Genomic DNA, 22,124 nt, shown 5'->3' on the forward strand with positions numbered 1-22,124 from the left:
GGTTCTATATAGTGCTTATGTTCTTCAGCTGATAGATACATTTTAGTGTTTACTCTAGAATACCAGCCAAATCAATTCACAACAGATTAGAAAACATCTGTGATCACAGCTGCAGTTACTATTTCTATAACATAATGATAATCATGGTAGCTTAAAGAACTGTGTTACAAGATTTGTAGGGGGGAGAATATTATATTTAACAAGTGGAGAGGAAAAAGCCCACTCAATCCCATCTTCATGACTCTTCGGTCTTCCTGTTTCAGAGCTAAGGAAGGGAATATATACTAGATACTTTGTTGACACCAAACTGTATCAGTTAGGCTAATAAATAGATTTAACTTAGTTCCAGTATTATATTTATACTTAAAACACATACATTCATAATCATACTTGGAATGCTCAAAGGAATTTTTAAATCCTGAACTCCTACCCAAGCTCCACTGTAGAGTTTACACAGAATTAGCGTAACGATACCACATTCATCCTGTAATGCATTCATCAGAAATCAAGAGAATATAAGTGGAGTGCTGTGAGTGAAAAGAATTAAGGCAATGAACCCCCAAATCTGTCCTTTTCCGTTGCTGCACTGAGTCAGTAGCTGAGCTAAATAAATTCTCTATTCATTCTGGTTTTATCATTTCAGACAACCCAAAACAAAGCAGCCGCGTCCCAGTGTTCATTAAGGTTTTGGATGTAAATGACAATGCTCCAGAGTTTGCCATGTTTTACGAAACCTTCGTCTGTGAAAATGCAAAGGCAGAACAGGTGTGTTGTCTGCTTCTACTAAGAAAATATTCCAAATTAAATGAGGTTTGTTACTACTCTTGCATCACCTCATCAAGAGCTATACTTTGCGTTGCATCAAACTTAATTGCAAAATTAAACAGTGGTTGCACAGTATCTGATTTCACTTAGTATTCTTGCAGCTAACATGACGGTCTGTTTTAGGCTTTTTTTTCTGTACTGCACCTTGTTATCCCTGATTCATTTTCATTCTGTGATACTCTGCTTTATTCAGGCACCTTCACTGCCTCCTTCAAAGAACAGTTTCAGGTCCATAACTGTTACAAGTTCTGTCTGTGATACAAATATTTCCTGCCAGATCACTCCCACTCTACCTGTTTAATTGCTAAGTTATTCAAAGTAGCAGATAATTTGCAAGATCCAGCCAAACAATTTCTGTGACATGAAATTTAAGTAGATGAATATACAGTCAGCTTGGACTCTCTCACCTTTCATCTCTATTGCATGTCACATGGAAAGGTTTCTTACCAATCTGGAGTGGCATCAACCCAAGGCTTCTCTTGAATTCAACATAATTTTCCTGCCAGCTTTCAAATTCAGAAGAAAAAAATGAATGCATTAAGATTGCTTTACAGTCCTAGAGTACATAAATAAACATAAGGTCCACTGACTTTGAAGATAATTTTGTTCTTATTGTTTCAGCTGATACAAACATTAAGTGCTGTTGATAAAGATGACTCTTACAATGGACATCAGTTTTCATTCTCCTTAGCTCCTGAGGCAGCCAGCAGCTCAAACTTTACACTACAGGACAACAGAGGTGAATTTCTAGGAAGACTTTTCTTTATTATCTCAACCTTGCTTTCAGTCCTCAGATGAAGATTTAATGCATGCTTTGTGTTTCCAGACAACACAGCAGGGATTTTCACAAGAAAAACCAGATATAACCGACATGAAATGAGTACCTACTTCTTGCCGGTGGTAATATCAGACAATGATTACCCTATCCAAAGCAGCACTGAAACGGTGACTATTCGAGTATGTGCTTGTGACCATCGAGGAAAGATGCTGTCCTGTAATGCGGAAGCCTTGATTCATCCTACTGGTCTTAGCACTGGGGCTCTTATTGCCATCCTTCTCTGCATCATTATATTACTTGGTAAGTAGCTCAGGGACATTTTGTTCCTTTCATGGTTATTTTGCATTGCTATAATGGTTATTCTAAGATCAGGACAAAGGCAAAGTAAAGTCATCATTGTCTTATCCTGCATTTATATTACTGTCTTTCCTCCTCTGGGGACTGCTACAGATAGAATATAGAATCTAATATTAGTTAGCTAATAGTTTGTGATGTATGAGCAAGGGGAGATGGCTGAGCTCCACCCTCTGGTCTATGGAAAGAGACACCTGTAGAGAGACATTCATCCTCTTGTTGGCATCTGAAGAGAATCAGATTCATCACCCTCTGCAGGTATCCATCCATGTGTTGACCATAGAAGGAGACTAGAAAACCTATTTTAAAAGTATTAACTTCTCCTGTCTAAACTGAGGAGAAATAAGTCTCAATGCTTTTGTTCCATTGGAAAAGGATGCTGAATGCTACTAAAACACTCTCTCAAAGGCTGCAGGGTCCTCCATTTCAGGCACCTGTGAATAGGAAGTGATTGAATCCCAAGTGTGGAGGATGTACAGAGCTCTGGCTACAGCACTCGCAGGTGGTCAACACTTTTTTTATTTAATATTTAAGAATAAGGACAGTTTGCAACTTCTCTCGCATTTCTTTCAGGTTCCACCCCTCTTGTATTGCAAACAGAAACAATCAGTCCCTTGGCCATTAGCCATAGTCTGTTTATCTGGGGAGAACTGTACAATACAATACAGGCAGTTTTCAGGGAGATGTTACTAGTAAGGAAAGAAAGAAGTCAGATCAATTTTAAAGTAGTAGGGTCAAGCGGGGGAGAAAATGTTTCTTCAGTGATTCTACTTCTTTTTGACATACTCGTATCTTCCTTGGACATGCTCATTGCTGCTGCAGAGTCATCCTGATCTTTACTATTAATGAAATTACCTTCTCCAGTAATAAGTCAAAGATGATGTTGTGACTCTCAGACTTCAATAATATAGTTATGGCTTGCTCAAATAAGCCTTATCCCATTTTCAGAAAAGATTCCCACAATAACAATCTTATCTTTAATTCACCATTAAATTCATTTTTCAAAACATGGTATCATTGCTCCTACAGGCTGAGCTCACTTTGTATCAAGTTCCTTACCAGAAAAAGAAATGTAATGCTGCAGGTAGTCTTGCACTCGTTAGTACAACTGTGCTCATTAATATCAATCTGACATTAAACGATTTCCTGTTTTATGTCAATCGAAAATAATTGATTCTGTGTGCTAAGCAGCACTTTATGTCAATTACTGCTCACGCCACCATGCACCATAAGCAGATTTTCAATTAACTCAGCTATATAATTTTCTATTTTCAGGTTGGTTGCAGAGTTTGAATGTGCAACCACTACTGAGTGAAAAACAATACTCTGGGCAGACCTGAATCGCAACTTAAAGTTTAGCAGCAACAAAAAGTGCCTCTAAATTGCTAGGTTTATTTGCAGTTTGAGTAAGTCTTGCAGCTTATCAGGAAGCCTCAGATACTGCTAAACACTGAGATTCAAATAAAGGTGATGTACTTCAACATGTAATTTCTAATAGGGTTCTTTTTGTCAGCAAGTTCAGCACAAAATAGTACAATCCATATATCAGAGATGTGACATAATTATCAAAGCCTCATCCTTGCATATTCTGTGCAACACCTGTATGTTTTTTTGCAATGAAATACTTCAGCAACCTTCCAATGTAAACCTGTCATTCTTACTCTTTCTCAGACCATTCTACCAGTCACTATTTCAGAAGTCCATTCAAAACTGACACTGTTTTTCAGATTCTCCAAAATTTTCTCTAGTTATCTCTGTTCTTTCACATACACCTTTCCCTAGTCCTCCCACACAGTGTCACATCTTTGTGCTCTTGAGGAAGAGAATTGTTCTTACTGCATTTTTGCACGGCAGCATGAAGAAGCATCACACAGATTAAGACCCTTACATGACACCGTAAGCAAATCCTCAACATTAGGCTGAGAGCCTGAAGCTGCTGCCATCCGAACCATCCCTTCTAATTCCTTCAGTTTCACTACCTCACTTATTTCCTTTCAACACATATTGACAGATGTTCTTCCTTATTCACAGTATTCCCATCGTGAGACACAGCATTTTCCTACTTTATCCTGTCTTCATAGTGTCCTTCCATAGTCAATGGAGAGAAAGAGAACAAGGCTTCCACAACATGCTTGGGCACCCCTATAGATAGTATCTTGCTCTAAGCAGTCCTGCAGGGGAGCTCATAATTTAAAAAAAAAAAAAACAACAAAAAACCCCAACCAACCAAACCAAAACCAAAACCAAAATCTAAACAACCAAACTGAAAACCCACAACAGCTTTATGTCTGTCAAAGGAAACTCAGAATGACAAGTTTCCTTGGAATTTGCACAGCAGACCTCAGCCTACCAGAACAACACAGCAGTAATACATCCCTCCAACTTGCTGCTGTTCATTTTTCAATGTTCAGCCATTTACCATCTTAATGTAGAATCCAGCTAAGAAATCTGAAATTAGCTTCTACAGGAAAGTGTTGAACATATCCCTTTCCACCTTCTGTGTCCGCTTCTCCAAAAGTACCGAGAATCATTATTGAGTAAAAATATTAAGATTTGGATCAGGGCCATGGAAAGAATTCCTTCCCTCCAAATAAATGAAAAATATATGCATGCAAACACACAGTTTAAAAAGAAGGACATCAAATATGTTTAGGAAATCTGCCTTTGGCAGATTAAAAAAAATAGCTTTAGCACATCTCATCGGTCTAAGATTTAAGTCATGTACTTTTTTAAGGTGAGGTAAAAACATTCCAGGGAAGTTAATGAAACTCAGACTTTGAGCTGGCTGAAAACCCACTCCATATTCCAAGCTTTTTTTCCAGAGGAGAACAGATTTACTTATCTTCAAATTCAGCTTTGCTAAACCCAGTAGATAACACCCTCGTTCATAGCAGAAGTTGCATCTTGTCCCAGGGGTTCAAGGTAAATAACATCTGATGTTACTTATTTTGGATAAAGTGTTCCTTGCGTCCCAACTTTCATGAAACTAGTTTTGTTCTTAATGCAACAAAATTACTATATGACTCTGGGCTACAAAATGCCTGCTGACAAAGACACACTCCACTTGGCTTCTTACAAGCTTGACATCTCCTTTCTTCTAGTACACATCCATGCCATTTCATCTCTCAAGGAACTCACTGGCAGAGCAAGCACAGCCTGTAAACCTGATGTGCACATTTTCAGTCTTGCAAAACATCTTCTAAAACTTCAAATTCGAGCAGAGGCTCAGCATTTCTTCTGGGCTTTAATGGAGTTGGGGATTAACCTTCTTTCCCTTTCTCGTCCCCTGTTGTTTTTGTTTCTAGTTACAGTGGTGCTGTTTGCAGCACTGAGACGGCAGCGGAAAAAAGAGCCTTTGATTATTTCCAAAGAAGACATCAGAGACAACATTGTCAGTTATAACGATGAAGGTGGTGGAGAGGAAGACACTCAGGCGTTTGATATTGGCACGCTGAGGAACCCCGAAGCCATAGATGATAACAAATTACGCAGAGACATTGTGCCGGAAACACTTTTTATGCCACGGCGGACTGCAACAGCGCGAGATAACACGGATGTCAGAGATTTCATTAACCAAAGGTTAAAGGAAAATGATACAGATCCAACAGCACCCCCGTATGACTCATTAGCAACCTACGCATATGAAGGTAATGGTTCTGTGGCTGAGTCCCTCAGCTCCTTGGAGTCGGTGACTACGGATGGAGATCAGGACTACGATTACCTCAGTGACTGGGGACCTCGGTTTAAAAAGCTGGCAGATATGTATGGCTCAATGGACAGTGACAAAGACTCTTAATATGTTGCCTTTTTTTTCTCTTTTTGTTTCCCTTCATTTTCAGAAACAGCATTGGGATCTGTGAAGTGGCTATTTCTTTCTATTTCTCCACAGCTGTGTGAAAAGGTTCTCTATTCTAACCATTTGAATTGTCTAATGACTGCAGTCTGTGTGGGTTAGCCACCAGAAAACTTTTTCTAGTATCATTTTATGAGCTTCCAAGAGGCAAAACCTTTATTTTTTAGTGCATCCAGTTTACCAAGCCAATCTTACAGGCACGGCAGTAGTGGAGGTGAAAAAAAAAGATCAGATGGGAAGCAATATTTTTACTTGTTCTGCTGATATTGTAAATTGAAGTATATTACTGTTTAAGCTCACTTGCTCTTTTTACTTGTATTCAGACTATTCAGCTCAGATGACTGCTCTGTCTATTGTGTATTGCACATCCCAGTGTAATGAGGTACCCTAGTTTACCCTGTGTATTATAGTCAAAGGTCGTGGTGATGGAATGAAGGTTTATTATACAAGTAGAGTAAGCTGAGAAAAAACATCAAATGCATTTTACTCATGAGGAGGGTAGAAGGGCCTAATGGCCATTTAAACCTAAGTGTTTTTAGAACTCGCCATTGCTCCCAATGCACTGAATCATACTAACACACACATATATATAGTTCATTGACTGCTCTGTATATATTCTTCTGACCTAGCGTTGCTGGAGAGATGTGTGTGCGTGCACGTGTGTGTGGTCAGTCGCCCCAATATCTGATTCTTAGACGGTTTTCCAGTTCTGACCCAAGACTTGCTTTGTGATACAGGGGAAGTCATCAAATCCAACTCCAGATTAGGTCATGCTTTGAAGGAAGGAACAGATCATAACTGTGGTTTTGTTTGCACTTCTTCAGTCAGCCTCCACTTGCACATCGGTTCAGTGGTAGCCACTGCACTGGGGTGGTGGGAGTCAGGCTGTCCATATCCAGAGACTTTTGCCTGTTCTCATGTGCAGGGGAGGAGGAGTGGCCTTGAGGTGACTGCTACCCACTGAGGCAAAAGGGGTAACTTGTTGTCTTTTTTTTTTGTCCTGGCCTTCTCCACCTAGATGTCCGGAGTGGATTCCTGACTGACTCTGCCCAGTTTTGCTATCTGTAAAATGGGGAAATAATGCCTACCTCATCAGGATGTTGCAAGAACTATACAAGTCATTTGGAAAATGCTTTGGAAATGGAAAATGCTGGCATTCTGCCAGAGGAAGTAATTTCATATGGATTTGGGTGGTTGTTTTCTTTTTTTTTTCTTCCAGATTCAAGCCCTGAATGCACAAATAAGTGAGAACTAATTGTCGTTCCAGTGGCCTGAAAAGTAGGGTTTCTAACTATAACTCATTTTTTAAAATAAACTACTCAGTCGGGGTTGTTAAAGTCCTCACCAAAAGGTAAAATTTAAACCACAAGTCTCTGTGCATGTTTATCTACGTTGCCAAGCTAAGTAATTTTTGTCTGGGGTGGGGTGGGTGAAGATGTCAGTCTCAGGCCAAAACAATTCTGTTTATAGCTTGTGCACCTCTCAGTATTTCAGCTGGTATGTCAAACACATGTAGTGGCTGCTCTTCAAATCCAGCCATCTAGAAGAGACTATCTGGAGAAAATCCTAAGGAGCTACCATGGGCCATAATCCAATTCCAGGAGCTAAAAGCAGCCCTGTGTCCCAAAGTAGGGAACCAACCCATGGCACTGTGCCAAGGAAAGAAGAAATTTAATTTTTAAAATATACTTCATACATAATCATCCTCATTTATTTAATTTTGAAACAGTATTTTCCCCCTCCCGCATATCTTAAGTGAATCAGTTTGAAAATTAAATAGCTCCAATTTACTCCAGAAATAGAGATGAGAAAAAAGTTAATAAACAGAAAATTAAGAGGGATTAAAAATTCATCCCTGGAATTCATTACTCCTAGTGAGTTAAATTAAGAGAGCAGTAAGAGTCCCAAGTATTAGAGTTCTACAACCACGATGACATAGTTTCAGGTTTTGTGAACTGGCTCACAGGGAAGAGGATGAGCCAGCCATGCTGCTACACCTGGCTGGGGTACGAAAGGACTCCTTTGCAGTGGGGAGAACTGCACACCTTGCAGATGCCCAGCATGATAGATTAGATTAGTTTTCAGAGCAGAAGAACCCAGAGTTTTCAAGGGTCCTGGAGCCCTGGCCTCCCTGATATAGGCCTCTCACAGTATTTAAGTCCAGCAGAGCACAGTTCCCAGCTCCATCACTTAGGTGGGCTGAGTCTGTTGCACCCATCATAATGGCAATGGCATGACTAGACCCTTATGTCCTCCTGAGAGTCTCTAAGTAATTTAAGGTGATAAAAGCCTTTGAAAGCCTAGCCCTTCATGGCTTCCTTGCAATCAGAGCACCCAGGAAGTGATCTGTCCGCAAGCTGGCTCCGGCAGACAGGAGGGACCATCTGCATTTCAGATACGTAGAGGAGCAGCAGATGTTCATCACCACTTGCCACAGGTCCCTCACTTCAGGCTGCTGTCCACATACAGTCAGTGGGGCCAGCATATCCCTCCAGGGGCACTTCCCCAGTGGCTCCCTAACCTGCACCTCTCTCACCATTCACTGTGGGCTTGCCTCCAGCAAATAGCCTCAAGCTCAGAATCCAGCTGGATGCTCAGAGCAAGCCAGTGAACTGTCCCTTCTCTCCTTAAACCACAAGAAAACAGATCTGTGTGTGAAGGGGGTGGCAAAAGTGGCTGTGAAACCTCACATGTATTCAGCTCTGCGAGCCACCTACAGCTCACTGGGACTTGACTGAAGACAGACCCTGCACCCCGAAGGGGCTGGGCCACCCTGCGGGTCAGCCTGCATTAGTCACCACTTGGGGTGGGGTAATGAGATAGGAGGATCACTGAACTCCTTGTAACTACTTTCCTATGTCTGTACAGTGATTTTGTCTGATTTAGTGATTGTAAGTAGCAGTCCGAGCGCAAGTTTTGTTTTGTTTTGGGGTTTTTTTCCCTTTGGATTCAAAGCTGGTTTTTATCTTGTCCATTGAGTGACACAGTAAATAATAGAGAGTGGCTACTCATGCCTGTTGTGTAAATATATTATATATAAAATTATGTTATGTCACCACAAATATGGTGCCTGAATAGCAAATGCATTCTTTTAAGAAAATTTGAGGTGAACTTGCATCTAAATTATTATTTATGCATCTAGGTTTTAAGGTCAATTTTTTTCCTGCAAATTAGACAGATTTAGCATCTCTCACACAACAAGAAGAGTTCAATTCTTTCTTTTCTTCTTGCTTGGCAGTACCACAAAGTGCAATTTATAAAACCAGTACTGCATATTAAATATTGAAAGTGCCATATTGCAGTGAATACAAAACTTTGCAGTAGTATTTCTTTGCACTTTGTTGCATGGCAGCGTGCTAGATGATAGAAATGAGTATTTAACGATGCTTTCACACAGTGCTAAAATTGTCATTTATAAACAGGTGTTAGACCATGGGCTATGAAGTGGGTTTCAAGGCTGTTTTAAGCCTGCTCATCTTACAACCACACCTATAAAAGAAATATTATTAGGGAGTTTAGTTAAGCTGAGTAGAGAGATAGCAATGCTTTGATAGATAGTTGGCTTTTAACTTAGAAAAGCATCTGATCTAACACAGGAGACCTATTAAAAGATGCCAAGGAATTCAGTGGAGTCACCATGAAACAGGGACCTGTTTACATGCGAGACTATTCCAGCCATGCTACGGCAGAACAATAACACCTCTACACTTGAAATGCATAACATTTCTACTGTAGCTATTTCATCCCAGCTCCCAGAAGAGTCACTTTACCCCAGAAGAAAGGGGGTGGTGAGGTGGTGTTGTTTTTATTTCTGGGGGGTTTTTTTCCCCACTAGAATGATTACTTCAGGTTAAACTTTTTTTTTCTCCACTAGAATGATTACTTCAGGTTAAACCTGATTCTATCCCACAGCAGCACCAGTATGGGGAGACACGACAGCACACGCCTCCAGTGCAGTTGTGCTAGGACATCTCTCTGTGTAGACAAGTGCTTGGAGGAGAGCTGGGGCAAAAACTTGCAGGAAGCTCTGTACAAGGGAATTTGGGGTTTTCTACAGGGCTCTACCAACAGTTTCACAGGACTGGGATGTGTTCCCAAACCTGACATAGATAAGTTGTGTCTAACGATGAGAAAAACAAGTTGTGTGTATCTTTCAGTTATTTCTGGGAAAAAGAATTGCTGGAAAAGATACCTAGTAGAAGAAGAACACTTTGCTTGTACCGACACCAATATTTTCTAAATTTTTCATAACAAGCAGATATACTTTTCTGGTCTTGCTGCATTCTGTGGACAGATATTTCCTAGCTGTCGTGAGTGGGAGAGGCAACTTTCAAATAATCCAGTTTTGGAAATAGCAGGCTACATTACAGGTACAGCTTTTCTATTTCTTTGTCACAAAACGAACAAAAAACCAATCCCACAAAAACCAAGTAACTGAGTATCTGCAGTACCATAAAAAACAGAACAGTCATAAAGAAATAGAGAAGGGAGAAATGGCTTTAGGGATGTGTGTCTGCACATGTACAGTATGAGTTAAAAAGATGGGAAATAATGAACATTGGAAGCTGGCTGTTTTTCAAGACAAGAACTATCCATGTTGACCAGGGCCAACAGTGCACAGTCACTTCTAACATTTCCAGGTTTCCAACAGCAGACAAAGGATGATTTGCATGGATAGGAAGAAAGACATCATCTTTTTCAGACCAAGCAAATTAAATCCAAGCCATTTCCAGGCAAATCTCTAGGAAAGTAAGTCACATACTAAATTTCTGCACCAGAACTATCTTGCTGTATTCTGCAGGGTGAAATACTGACAGTGGTTCTGAGCAGGTAACTCTCTGCAAGCACCACTGTGTTAGCTCTACCTGCCACCATTTGTTAGAAATCTCTTCCTGTTTCCTTTGGCTACAAGTAGTATTGAAGTGTTTCAGAAGACCACTCTCCCAACTGGATGCTGCCATCCCCTACCCATTCGCATTTCAATTAATTCTGCAGTCTGAGCTCCCTCATCAAATGAGAGTTGACAAATTAACATTCATTATGCTACTTCAAATAAGTATGAATTATGTCATAAGCTGTGAAAGGAAGAGTTTTTTCCAACCCCTCTAGACCTGTGAAACAGCAGCCCCCTCCAATAAATGTCAAAGTCAATGAATTTTTTGCTCTCAGTTTAGTTTTCAGAAAGACTTCTTTCCTCAGAGATTGTTTCTGTACTTAAAGAGGAACACAAGCATATTTAACGTCTACAGCCTCATACATTGCTCCAGAAAGAGGGAAAAAACACAGCAGTGAATGCAATGCTTTAATACCAGTCTCTCCCCTTAGCAGTTCTGTTTAAGCCAGCTGAAACAATCTTGTTCCTGCCCATCATTTTGCAATATTACACTTTTGAATCCAGACCTGCTTTTGCCATACACTAAACACTTTCCAAAACAGTTCATGAAACTCAGCAGTACGTATCCAAAAGCTGTGTTTGGGGTTACAGAGAGTACAAGTGTCAGAGAACTGGGAGTGTCAGGAAAAAGAGCAGAAGATGAATTGGGGGGAGGGAAGAGGGAGGTAGTCAGTCATATGCGAGGCAGGCCCATGGCACTTAAAAGCCACAAAGCTATCATATTATGCATAGAGTTACTGGATTGCAAAGGAGCTTTTACAGAACCTGTCCTTTATTTTTTTTTTCTGCATGTATCTTTTGCTTTCTTTAAAAACAAATAAAACTAAAAAAAAAAAAACTTAAAAAAAAAAAAAAAAAAAAAAAACAAGGGCTTTAAATTTCTCCTTCCACAAAGTTAATTTGACAAATAAGGCATAAGTCCAGCATATAGAGAAATCCTTTTCACTCCCATGGGCTTTTGACCTTTCCTATGAGACTGCACTATTTATGTAAATATACTTGGAGACACTTTCTATAAGCTTTTAGTTTTCTATGATCTATTACTTTAGTGTTTATTAAAGATACAAATGTATAGAATTATTAAGCATTCAGGTGAACACAACAAAGAAACAACACTACAAACACGAACTTGTTCTGGATTTTGACACATAAAAAAACTCTTCAGAATCACTGTACTGTTTTAATTCTGTGATTACTTTCATTGCTTTGAAAAATTAAACTTAAGAGAAAGGCCTTATAATAAATGCTATGTGCATCTTAACTGTGGTACTGAGCAAAATCAATCTGGCAAACTCCTATTGCAATTTGTGATTTTTGTTTTAAACTCTTAAAATAAATGCTTTTTGGTATTGATTTTTTTTAATTAAAAATACTTCCAAGCATAAATTGAAACCAATGCCTCCACCTGGGAAGATTTACTTGCTGGCATGCTCCAGCCACACAGTCTCTTACAATGTCATCCCCTGGTTGTGCCAAGGGAGTCTCAGCATTGGGTGGATCTAGTCACTGCTCAGCAGGGAGGGACATTTGTGGGTGATAAGACTTTTGTCACCCAAGAGATTTACACCTAGAAGCTTCCCTGTGTTGCAAAGGGACCCATGCTGGAATGAATATCAGTTTTGCAGCGTGGATGGGCAATTTGTTATGGTCAGATGGAAAGTGTGCACTCTCTCCCTTATATTTCCTGTTCACTGTACTGGCTTCTTTTTGGGGGGTTGGGGGGCAGGGGGAAATGAAATTTAAGGATTTGAGGAGAAATCAATTTGAACAACAATTTCTCACAGACAGAGTGAATTTGCCTTTTTGCAAATTGATTTTTGTAACAAGTTATTTATATGATACTACTTAATAAATTGTTTTTTCTAACTTGCTTTTTTTCCTAATTCTCTCAATCCATGTTATGTATTTACAACACTATCATAAATATAAGCCTTCAAAGACTCCCCGATCACTTTAAGACACATGGCTAAATTGACTCAGTCTTTCAAATGCCAGTTGTAAGTGTCTGGCTTGCAACATGCTGTAAGAGCAGTAGGATCACTATTCTGTGATCAGTGGGGCCTCCCAAGAGTGATATAAATTCAGAAGGCATCATTTAGTGATGGCTACTATGAGAAGGATATTAGTCTATGATCGCAAGCCAAATTTTGACTAGCCAAAGTTTCCCAGGAAGTCAGCAGAAGCTCTGTCTAAGTAAAGCACATGGAATGCCTTCCTTGAAGCATATGATGACCATATAATTTATAATACAAGCATTCAGTTACTTGCCTTTCATCGTATGAGGTTTGAAAAAGATTTAAAGTCTCGTTTCACTTACGGAGAGCCCAAATGTCATTCACAATAACTTCTTACATAAGGAGAACAACCTCCAGAGAAAATTCTTCATTTTAACACTTCCTTAATAAAAGATCTGTCTATACCTCCAGAAATTCCATCATGTTTAAATTTCTTCCTAAGTACAAGGACAAAGAAAAGAGTGGGAAAGGTCAAAGCAAAGTAGTACTTCCTCAAAAACATTAGAATAAACCACAAAAGGCAAACAGTTTAACACTGAAACCCATACATGGTTTATGAAAGAACTGAGTAACTTTCGTAACCAATGAGAAATTAGCCCAAACATCCACCTGCAATCTTTGGTGGACCTCCAGAAGAAAACCTCTGTATGAATAACCAAAACCCCCAAGTTTTAAAGACAACAGTAGATCACAAGGCTATTAATATGTAAGCTACATAGTAATTAAAAGTGTTTAACTATCTATCTCCTTATCAGAACACCAAATCACAGACACTAAGCACTGTCTATCTCATTATCTTAACACCAAATCACAGACACTAAGCACTGCATTGTACGTGGAGGATGTCTCTACTTGCCATCCACACCCTCTAGTAAGGATGCACACACACTTGCAGGTGCAAGCATAGAGAGGCTGCAGGTACCTTGTCTCTTGGCTCTGTTACTTTGTACATCAAAGCAACTCTACAGGATTTCACAAGGCATCAGCTTGAGCTTTTCATCTTCAAAAGAAAGACAGTAGCAGCAGCAGAAACCCTGACTGTCCACCTACCAGAAGGTGATCCACACTCTGCAACCCTCCACATGTACTGAGGCCCTGAGAGCAAACCACTTTTATTTACATGAAAGAGGAATCTGTCATATTTCTTATCTTCTTACTTGATTTACTATATCAAAGAACATTTCAGTCACAAAGAGAAGTCAACCAAAGTGTAGCATTTCAGCCAGAAAACATACTTGATTCTCTGACATTAAGTTACGAGGTTTATCTATGTAAAATAACTCTCACAGACAAAAAAGAAACACATCAACCACAACCCCCCGCCAGTACTCATCTTTCATTAATACTATCAAAGTCACCACAGAGACAAGTCATCTAGACAAGCCATTAAACCAACAGCCTGTTATTTTTTTAAGTTCTTGCTGAATTTGTCTGCCTCTTGTCTGCCCTCTGCTTTACTTTTGTGAGATCCCACCTGAAGTACTGCATCCAGCTCTGGGGTCCCCAGCACATTAAGGACAATAACCTGTTGGAGCAAGTCCAGGGGAGGGCCACCAAGATTATGAGAGGGATGGAGAACCTCTCCTGTGAGAAAAAGCTAAGAGAAATTACTTTGTTCAGCCTGGAAAAGAGAAGACTTCAGGGTAACCCAATTGTAGCCTTCCAGTACCTAAAGTGAGCCTACAAGAAAGATGGAGAGGAATTTTTACAAGGGCATGTAGTGACAGGACAAGGGATAATGGTTTCAAACTGAAAGAAAGTAGATTTAGATTAGATATTAGGAAGAAACTGTTTACTGTGTGGGTGGTGAGGCACTGGCACAGGTTGCCCAGAGAAGTTGTGGATGCCTCAACCCTGGTGGTGTTCAAGGCCAAGTTGGATAGGGCCCTGAGAAGCCTGGTCTAGTGGAAGGTGTCCCAGCCTACAGCATGTGGGTTGGAGCTAGATGATCTCTCAGGTCCCTTCCAACCCAAGCAATTCTATGATACTATGAATTTCAAGGACAGCTCAAACAAGGGAACCAAAGAAAAAGCAAACATTTAAGGAATGCTTTAATACTAGCATAATAATTGCAGGAAAGATCACTTACATGAACAGCCAAGTGAATTCAGTGTTGGTTCTTCCAATTTTAATCTCAGATACCATTACTTTTGATGCTGTAAATGAAATTCGAGTTTGTTGGATAAGGCACAGATATTTAAAAATCCAAAATGAACATATTCTTATTCAAAGACTTTGAAGCCTTTTGCTTTTCTTGCCAACACTAGTACATCTTTCCCTGATTATAGCACAGACAGTAATCTAGCAAATACCCACCCTCTGCATTTTCTTTTTCCTGAACTGAGTGCACCAGCTAACAGGTTCTTAGCAGCTGTCTGTCCCCATATCAGATCCTCAAGCACCTCTGTCCCTCCAGTCAGAAAGACTGTTGCCCAGGAAAGTGGTAGCTGCCCCAACCCTGGTGGTGCTCAAAGCCAGGCTGGATGAGGCCTCAAGCAACTTGGTGTAGTGGGGAGGTGTCTCTGTCCATGGCAAGGGGTTGGAACTAGATGATCTGTAAGGTCCATTCCAACCCTTAAAATTCTATTTCTATGATACTATGACTAATTCCACTCCCCTTATTCCCCACAAATTAGGAAGCAAACATGAGCATTGTCACAAGTGTTCATTTTTAAACTACAGAGTGCACAAAACCATGTATGTTTTTACTAGCTGTAGAGATACTCATGACCTAATGGGACCTAATAACATATCTTACTTTGTTTAGGCAAAAAGAGAAATAAAAACTTGCTAGGATCAAAGGAACAAAGTTGAGAAGAATGTATGCAAGGGGACATGCTGACCTGAATCTTCTGAAAACCTTTGGGGTGGTTCCTCTTTTATTAAAAGAAAACCAAAAAGCAAAACTCAACACCACAACAAACCCAAAACCAAACAAACCACAAACAAAAAGAACCCGAACAAGCAAACAAAAAAACCCCAAAACCTAGGAATCTCCTGCATACAGCTTTCCTTGTACCCCCTGTTGGAATTTTGCCTTTCATAACTTGAAACTTTTCTGGCTGTCTGCTCATGCATGCATCTTAATTAATAACCAAATGAATAAATCCCCTCCTGATTGCTTTTACATGTTTTTCTAAACATCTGCTTCTACCTACATTGTTAGACAAAGCTGCTGTCTTCTACAGCTCAGCTGGGGAACTTACTTCTCTCTCTCTCTCTCTCTCAGAATGCAATTGGGTATTTCACATCAATTATCTTAATTGGAAGCAAGCTTAACTCATTTCCCAATTACAGCTCCAGCTTATTAGAACAAACTCTCAAACCTCCTTTAATAAAATAAACCCCAAAATGCCCCCAAAGAAAAAACCTAAACTTTGATAATAAGACATTGGAAAGGGGACTGAATAAAAAAGCTCTGGTAAATAAAAGAGTGAGGAAGCTGGTGCAGGGATATAACGAGACAGTGCAGGTCTGATTGTCTTGGTCTCTGACACAGCATTCCTGTAAGTGTGTTTGCTGGCAGATTGCAGAGAGAGCACTCTTCAGCTTGTTACTCATTTCATGTACTTTTCTCCCCCACATATAAAGGTGTCCCAGTCATAAACAAAAAACAGAAGCAGGTGCACCTTTTTTTTTGCCATTGCTGGCCATTTTGATGGACATATGTTACATGTTTTATAGTTAGAGTATGGAGTCATGTTCTCTATGTCTTCTCTGTCTCACACTGGTACCAGACTTTATCACTGATGTTCAGATAGACATGAACCTAATAACTTTCCAATGACAAAAATCCTAAAGAGATAAAAGGAATCCAGTGACAAGATGGCCAAGCCACCTGTTACTGCTATGAATTATGGCTTGGTTAGCTGTGCTGCTTCACATGGCCTTTGTTCTCTTGCTTACCCATTTTTTTGTCACAGTGTCAAATGCATCAAATCTAGAGTTTCCCATACTAGACATATCCCTTATTACACACCTGTGAAGACAACAGATTTCAGCCATTCTATCTGGCTTCCTGTGAATGACATCAGCTTTTTGAGAGGCATTCACCTTTTATGCATGCAATGGATACTAGTCTAAGAAGTTATGTATAGAAATTATTCCATGTTACATTATTTACTCGCACAGAGCGCAGGATCAATGGGCCAAATATTTAGGCCACTAAGTTATAAAATTCTTTCCCACCTACAGCATCTGCCAGGTACTGATGAGTATTTCCCCCTTGCCAACTTCGCATGTTCAGAAATATTGAGTATGATGCTGGTTTGATTTTGTTGTTTTCTGGTACTGTCAACATTTCTCTAAACAATTTCTACAGTTGTTTTTGAGAAACAAAGAAAAGTCAAAAGTACACTTCAGTAGAGATTCACCACTCTAATATCATGGTATTTAATCAACCTGTAATATAATATTGATTACAAATACCCTGGAGGCAAGAGATTGGTACTTGTCTTTAGAGCAAATATTTCATATGGCTTTTTATTGCAGAAAGAGCCTTTCAAATGTTTTGATACCAAATATCCATCTGGCCTACAGGCTCGCTCACTTTTGCAGTCAGAATTTTATCATTGATTCTGGCAGAAGTGAGATAGGACTCCTGAAAGACAGTACAGGTTAACTGTTTGATGACCAGCATGAAGTGCAACAGAGGGCAAAGGGACTCATAATAGATGTCGCTCCTGAGGACCATGAAATAAAAGAACCACATGTGAACAAAGGTCTTTGGCAGGAAGATCATAACATACAGAACACTGTGCCAAGCATCCAGCATTTCATGTTGCTGCCCATTAACAATTACCTTGCAAAATCCTCATTGTATGTCAGCTGAGACATCAAAACCTGTCAGCTGTCTGCTTTCTCTGAATTCCTCTCCATTGGAAGGTCACATCCCTCCTGCAGGCAGTGCTTGCTTTGTGCCAGTTCTGGCCAGCTCTCCTGCATACACAGCCTCCAGACCAACTGGACCAAAGCTGAACTGCAAACTTTTATTTCATTCAGCTCTTTTTCTGGTATCTCTTTTCTTTTATCCTCTGGGTAACCTACATATATTGATAAAAATTTACACTATATACTAACTAACTATGCACATATATAAATGTCTATGCAATTTATTACTCAGTCTTATCATCTTATTCTTTCTTGTCTTTTGCAGTCCTGATGAGTACTTAGTCTGCATTCTGATTTACCCCTGCAAGTGTGAATGGACTATTCACATTTCACCCATGCAAGTAGTCCTGGGCACCCACTAGGTACCTTTTAATCATTGGTAAACTCCAAAAGACCTTTTCTATATGTGCAGTACATATGACAGGAGTTACTCCTGTCATTGCTGGAGATAGTATTATGACGAAGTGAGAAAATGCAAACTCTGGTAGATGTTTGGATTAGTCAAGGGAAAGTGCTTTCCACTTAGACAGCCCTCCCACTGCCCAGTCTCTTTGGGAACAGCAGTGAGTTAGAGACCACCAGAACTCTTTCTAGACTTCCTAGCAAATAAGTCACTTTTTAAAAATTTTTATTTGATGCGAGGGGTGTTGATTTTAGGAAAGAGAAACATAGATATTAGTCCTCCAACACTGAAAGGAAGATCCAAAAAGTAACTTTAGGAAGACCTTATTCCTATGAAAACAGTGGCCAGCTAGTGTATCTTCCTAGCCCTCCATCCCCTTACTATCAGCCATGGAAGAGGGAGATAAGATTCTGCATTTGTCTCACCTAAGTACAAAAGGGGTTGAGGCTGAAGGAAATTTAAAGGAGTGCTGAGGGTCAGCTAGAAAAACATTGTTCCTGAGAGAAATCTGACCTATTTATATCATGGGCAAGGGGATAAAGGGGTGTGCAGAAATCCAAACACTGCTCCTAAAAACATGGAGCTGGTTTTTAGAACCTGATGTAGGCTCAGAAACTTTCTTTGCATATGATGATTCTTTAGTCAGTTCAGTGAAACTAAAAGCATTAGTCCGGGTGCATAAAATGAAAAATATACATAAATCTGGGCAAGGGATTCTTTAGTCAGTTCAGTGAAACTAGAAGCATTAGTCCGGGTGCATAACATGAAAAATATACATAAATCTGGGCAAGATTTGTGCCCTGTTTTATTCAAGTCTGGAACAAGGATTCCAACTCTAATCAGTCTGAACTCTCATTTTAAAAAACACTTCCACACTTGTGAAGACATGCTGATATGCTGCAGGTGTGACAGTTTATACTCGTGACAAAATTATCACATGTACTGTTAGGCGCCATCCAATCCAGACCTCAAAACCTCTGCTGCTTTACTGCTTTAGATTTCTCATCTGTTTGCTGTAGCAGCTTCAAGTCATTTACTCTAAAGTCAGAACAAGGATAATTAGACAAAGAAGCTTTGGAGCGAACTCACAAAAATGAATATAGTCTAGGCCAATGTAATCAATGCCATAATCACAAACTTGCTTCATTGGAGGAAATGGTTATTGTGCTCACTTCTTTGAAATTGGCTCCATACAAACATATTGGTGCATCCCTCTGCAATAAACGACAAAATTATGTTCTGCTTAATTTCCTATTACGTCCTGGATTAATGTAATACCCTCCTTTGTTGCCAATAGTTCTGCATCTATAGGAGGATGCTTGCCAAATCAGATATTGCTTGCCATGTCATGGTTTTATGTAGTTAACTTTGTTCTGCCTTACAGTACTTATATTTAAGTTTGTATTGGGTTTTTGTGGCCAGGTTTTGGTAACAGGGTGGCTAAAGGGGTGGCTTCTGTGAGAAGCTGCTAAAAGCTCCCTCTGTGTCCAACAGAGCCAATGCCAGTCATTTGCAAGACAGACATGCTGCTGACCAAGGCTGGGACAATCAGAAATGGTGTTAACACCTCTGTGATAACGTATTTAAGAAGGAAGAATAGTTATTGTGGAGATGTAATTGCAGTCAGAGAAGAGAGAATTGAGAATATGTGAGAGGAACACCTATGCAGACACCAAAGTCAGTGGAGAAGGAGGGGGAGGAGGTGCTCCAAGTGCCACAGCTGAGGTTTCCCTGCAGCCTGTGGTGAAGACCATGGTGAAACAGATTGTCCCTCTTCAGCCCATGGAGGTCAACAGGAGTGCAGAGATCCACCTGCAGCCCGTGGAGGAGATCTACACCAGAGCAGGTGGATGCCTGAAAGGAGGCTATGAAACCATTGGAAGCCCATGATGGAGCAGGCTCCTGGGAGAGACCTGCAGAGACCCCTGGAGAGAGGAGCCCATGCTAGAGCAGGTTTACTGGTAGAACTTGTGTCCCTGTGGGGAACCAATCTGGAGCAGACAGTTCTTGAAGGACTGCACCCTGTGGAAAGGGACTCATGTTGGTGTAGCCTGTGGGAAGGACTCACACTGGATAAGTTCATGAACTGTCTCTTCTGGGAGGGACTCCATGCTGGAGCAGGGGAGGGACTTCTGTCCCTGAGCAGCAACAGAAACAAAGTGTGATGAACTGACCATAAACTCCATTCCTTGTCTCTCTGTGCCGCTGAGGGGGGAGGAGATAGAGCCTGGAAGGGAGGAAGGGGTGGGGGGAAGGAGTTTTTTAAGATTTGTTTTACTTCTCATTATCCTGCTCTGATTTGAAGGTAATAAATTTAGTTAATTTCCCCAGTTTGAGCCTGTTTTGCACATGATGGTATCCAGTGAGTGATCTCTCCTGGTCCTTAGCTCAGCTCATGAACTTTCATTATATTTTCTCTCCCCTGTTCATTTGCACAGCAGAGTGATAGAGCAGCTTTTGTGGGTGCCTGGCATCCAGCAAGGGTCAACCCACCATGAAGTTGCACTAGGCTGCACAGTTCAAATTAATAAATTAAACTTTGGTTGTAAAAGGCCTTGAAGTCAGCTTGTTTAGAAGAGAAGAGGAGAAGGAAATTAAGTCTTCAGTCTCTATTACAGTGTGTGGGCAGATTACTGCATATGTGCAGAGCAACAGAGCAAGCCAAGGAATAATTTACTATGCTATCAAAGAGGAGAAAACAAATATTTAGTGCTACTGAAACATTTATAGCCCCATCATACAAGTTATTCTGTACCTGAACATCCCAAAACTCACACATGTGTAGGTGTTCTCACAAACAGGGTTTTTTTTTGTGTTACAGATGATTCTAACCCAATAGTCACTTTTTTTCAAAAATCTGGTTTTGTCCAGGAAAAAAAAGGTCAAACTTCTTGTGTTTTCTCATATTTACTTCTATATATGCTCGAAGAAATGAGTCTGCTAGGCATAAAGACACATTTTATGACTCAGACTTGTTGATAATTCTATGGAGACTTAATGTGAACTTGTATTTTGAGCTTCCTTAGCTCTAGCTGAGTTGAAAGACTTGATTCTTAATTTAAAGTGGTTATTTATTTTTAAAATCATTTTATTCACTCAGAAAGAAAAATTCCATCAGGAAAGTACTATCAGTCTTTTTAACTAGAGTGGCACAAATAGAATCTTTATAATGTAGTGCCTATTGTACTTAAGGCTCGAGCTACAATAAGCACAATGCTCCTTCCAATTCCCCCATCTAAATGAAAGGTGATTTTCTTTATTCAAACCTCTCGAACCAAGAAAGAAAGGCAGAGGAGATGGATACAGCTCTTTGTAGTACTTCTTAGATGTAAAGGTTAATCATAAAGTGCAGTGCTGTTTTTAAATGCTTCAAAATGTAAAACAGATGAATTCAGACCTGCCTCATAAGTGGACCATTCTAGTTAAAACTGTGAGAAATGAATTCCTAGCTCTGCTTCTTTTACTGAAAAAGAAAACATAGTGGCCTTCTGGGGCAAGATCTTTAAAGATTTTCCATGAGATTTATGTGGCAGAAAGAGCTCTCAGAGACAAATCGATGTAACTAAGTACAGCGCTCTCATACAATCATGCTGATCAGGAAAAGTGGCTGCATCATCAAAGGGCTGTCATTTTCTCACTTGCATTGTGTGAGATTGCCTAAGGTTTCTCTCAACACTGAAATCAAACCCTCTGGTTGACAGCAGCCAGTGACAACAGGGGGTTCAGGGCAAAGGAACTCTATCTTCTTGAGCTTGTGGGTTGTTACACACATTTCTTTTTTTGACAGACTCAACCCATTCCCTGGCACTGTATTACCTGCACACATTCTCAAATTGCATCTGTCCCTCTATTAGGTAATTTCTATAACAAACATAAGGCCAGAGATTGCAAGAAAAAGTATATTCTTGCAATCTTTTTTACATTCAGCCTATTTCTTTATTTCAAAACATTTTTAATCAGCCTGTTTGCAAATAACAGAAAGGCAATGCCTCATCTTGAATTGCTAAGCCTTGCATTGTATTTCTGATCCTCATTTTTTCACTCTCTCATCATCAGGTGAACCAGTTACATGTCGTATTTTTGCTTGGCTCCTTCTACTTCATACTAATTCC

At 40.0% G+C, this 22,124-nt stretch overlaps 1 protein-coding gene across 1 annotated transcript in view; it reads left to right on the forward strand.

Moving 5' to 3' along the window:
- Nucleotides 1-6,294, forward strand: part of CDH6 (cadherin 6, type 2, K-cadherin (fetal kidney)) — a 47,979-nt gene extending 41,685 nt beyond the window's left edge. Inside the window, exons 8-11 of the mRNA XM_009079615.1 lie at nt 644-765; nt 1,447-1,564; nt 1,652-1,903; nt 5,263-6,294. Coding sequence (XP_009077863.1) covers nt 644-765; nt 1,447-1,564; nt 1,652-1,903; nt 5,263-5,753 — 983 coding nt within the window. The 3' untranslated portion in view covers nt 5,754-6,294. The remainder of the gene's footprint in view (nt 1-643; nt 766-1,446; nt 1,565-1,651; nt 1,904-5,262) is intronic.
- The last annotated feature ends 15,830 nt before the right edge of the window (nt 6,295-22,124 follow it).

The sequence above is a fragment of the Acanthisitta chloris genome, unplaced genomic scaffold (genome assembly GCF_000695815.1).
Source record: "Acanthisitta chloris isolate BGI_N310 unplaced genomic scaffold, ASM69581v1 scaffold1598, whole genome shotgun sequence".
NCBI classification, from domain to species: Eukaryota; Metazoa; Chordata; class Aves; order Passeriformes; family Acanthisittidae; genus Acanthisitta; species Acanthisitta chloris.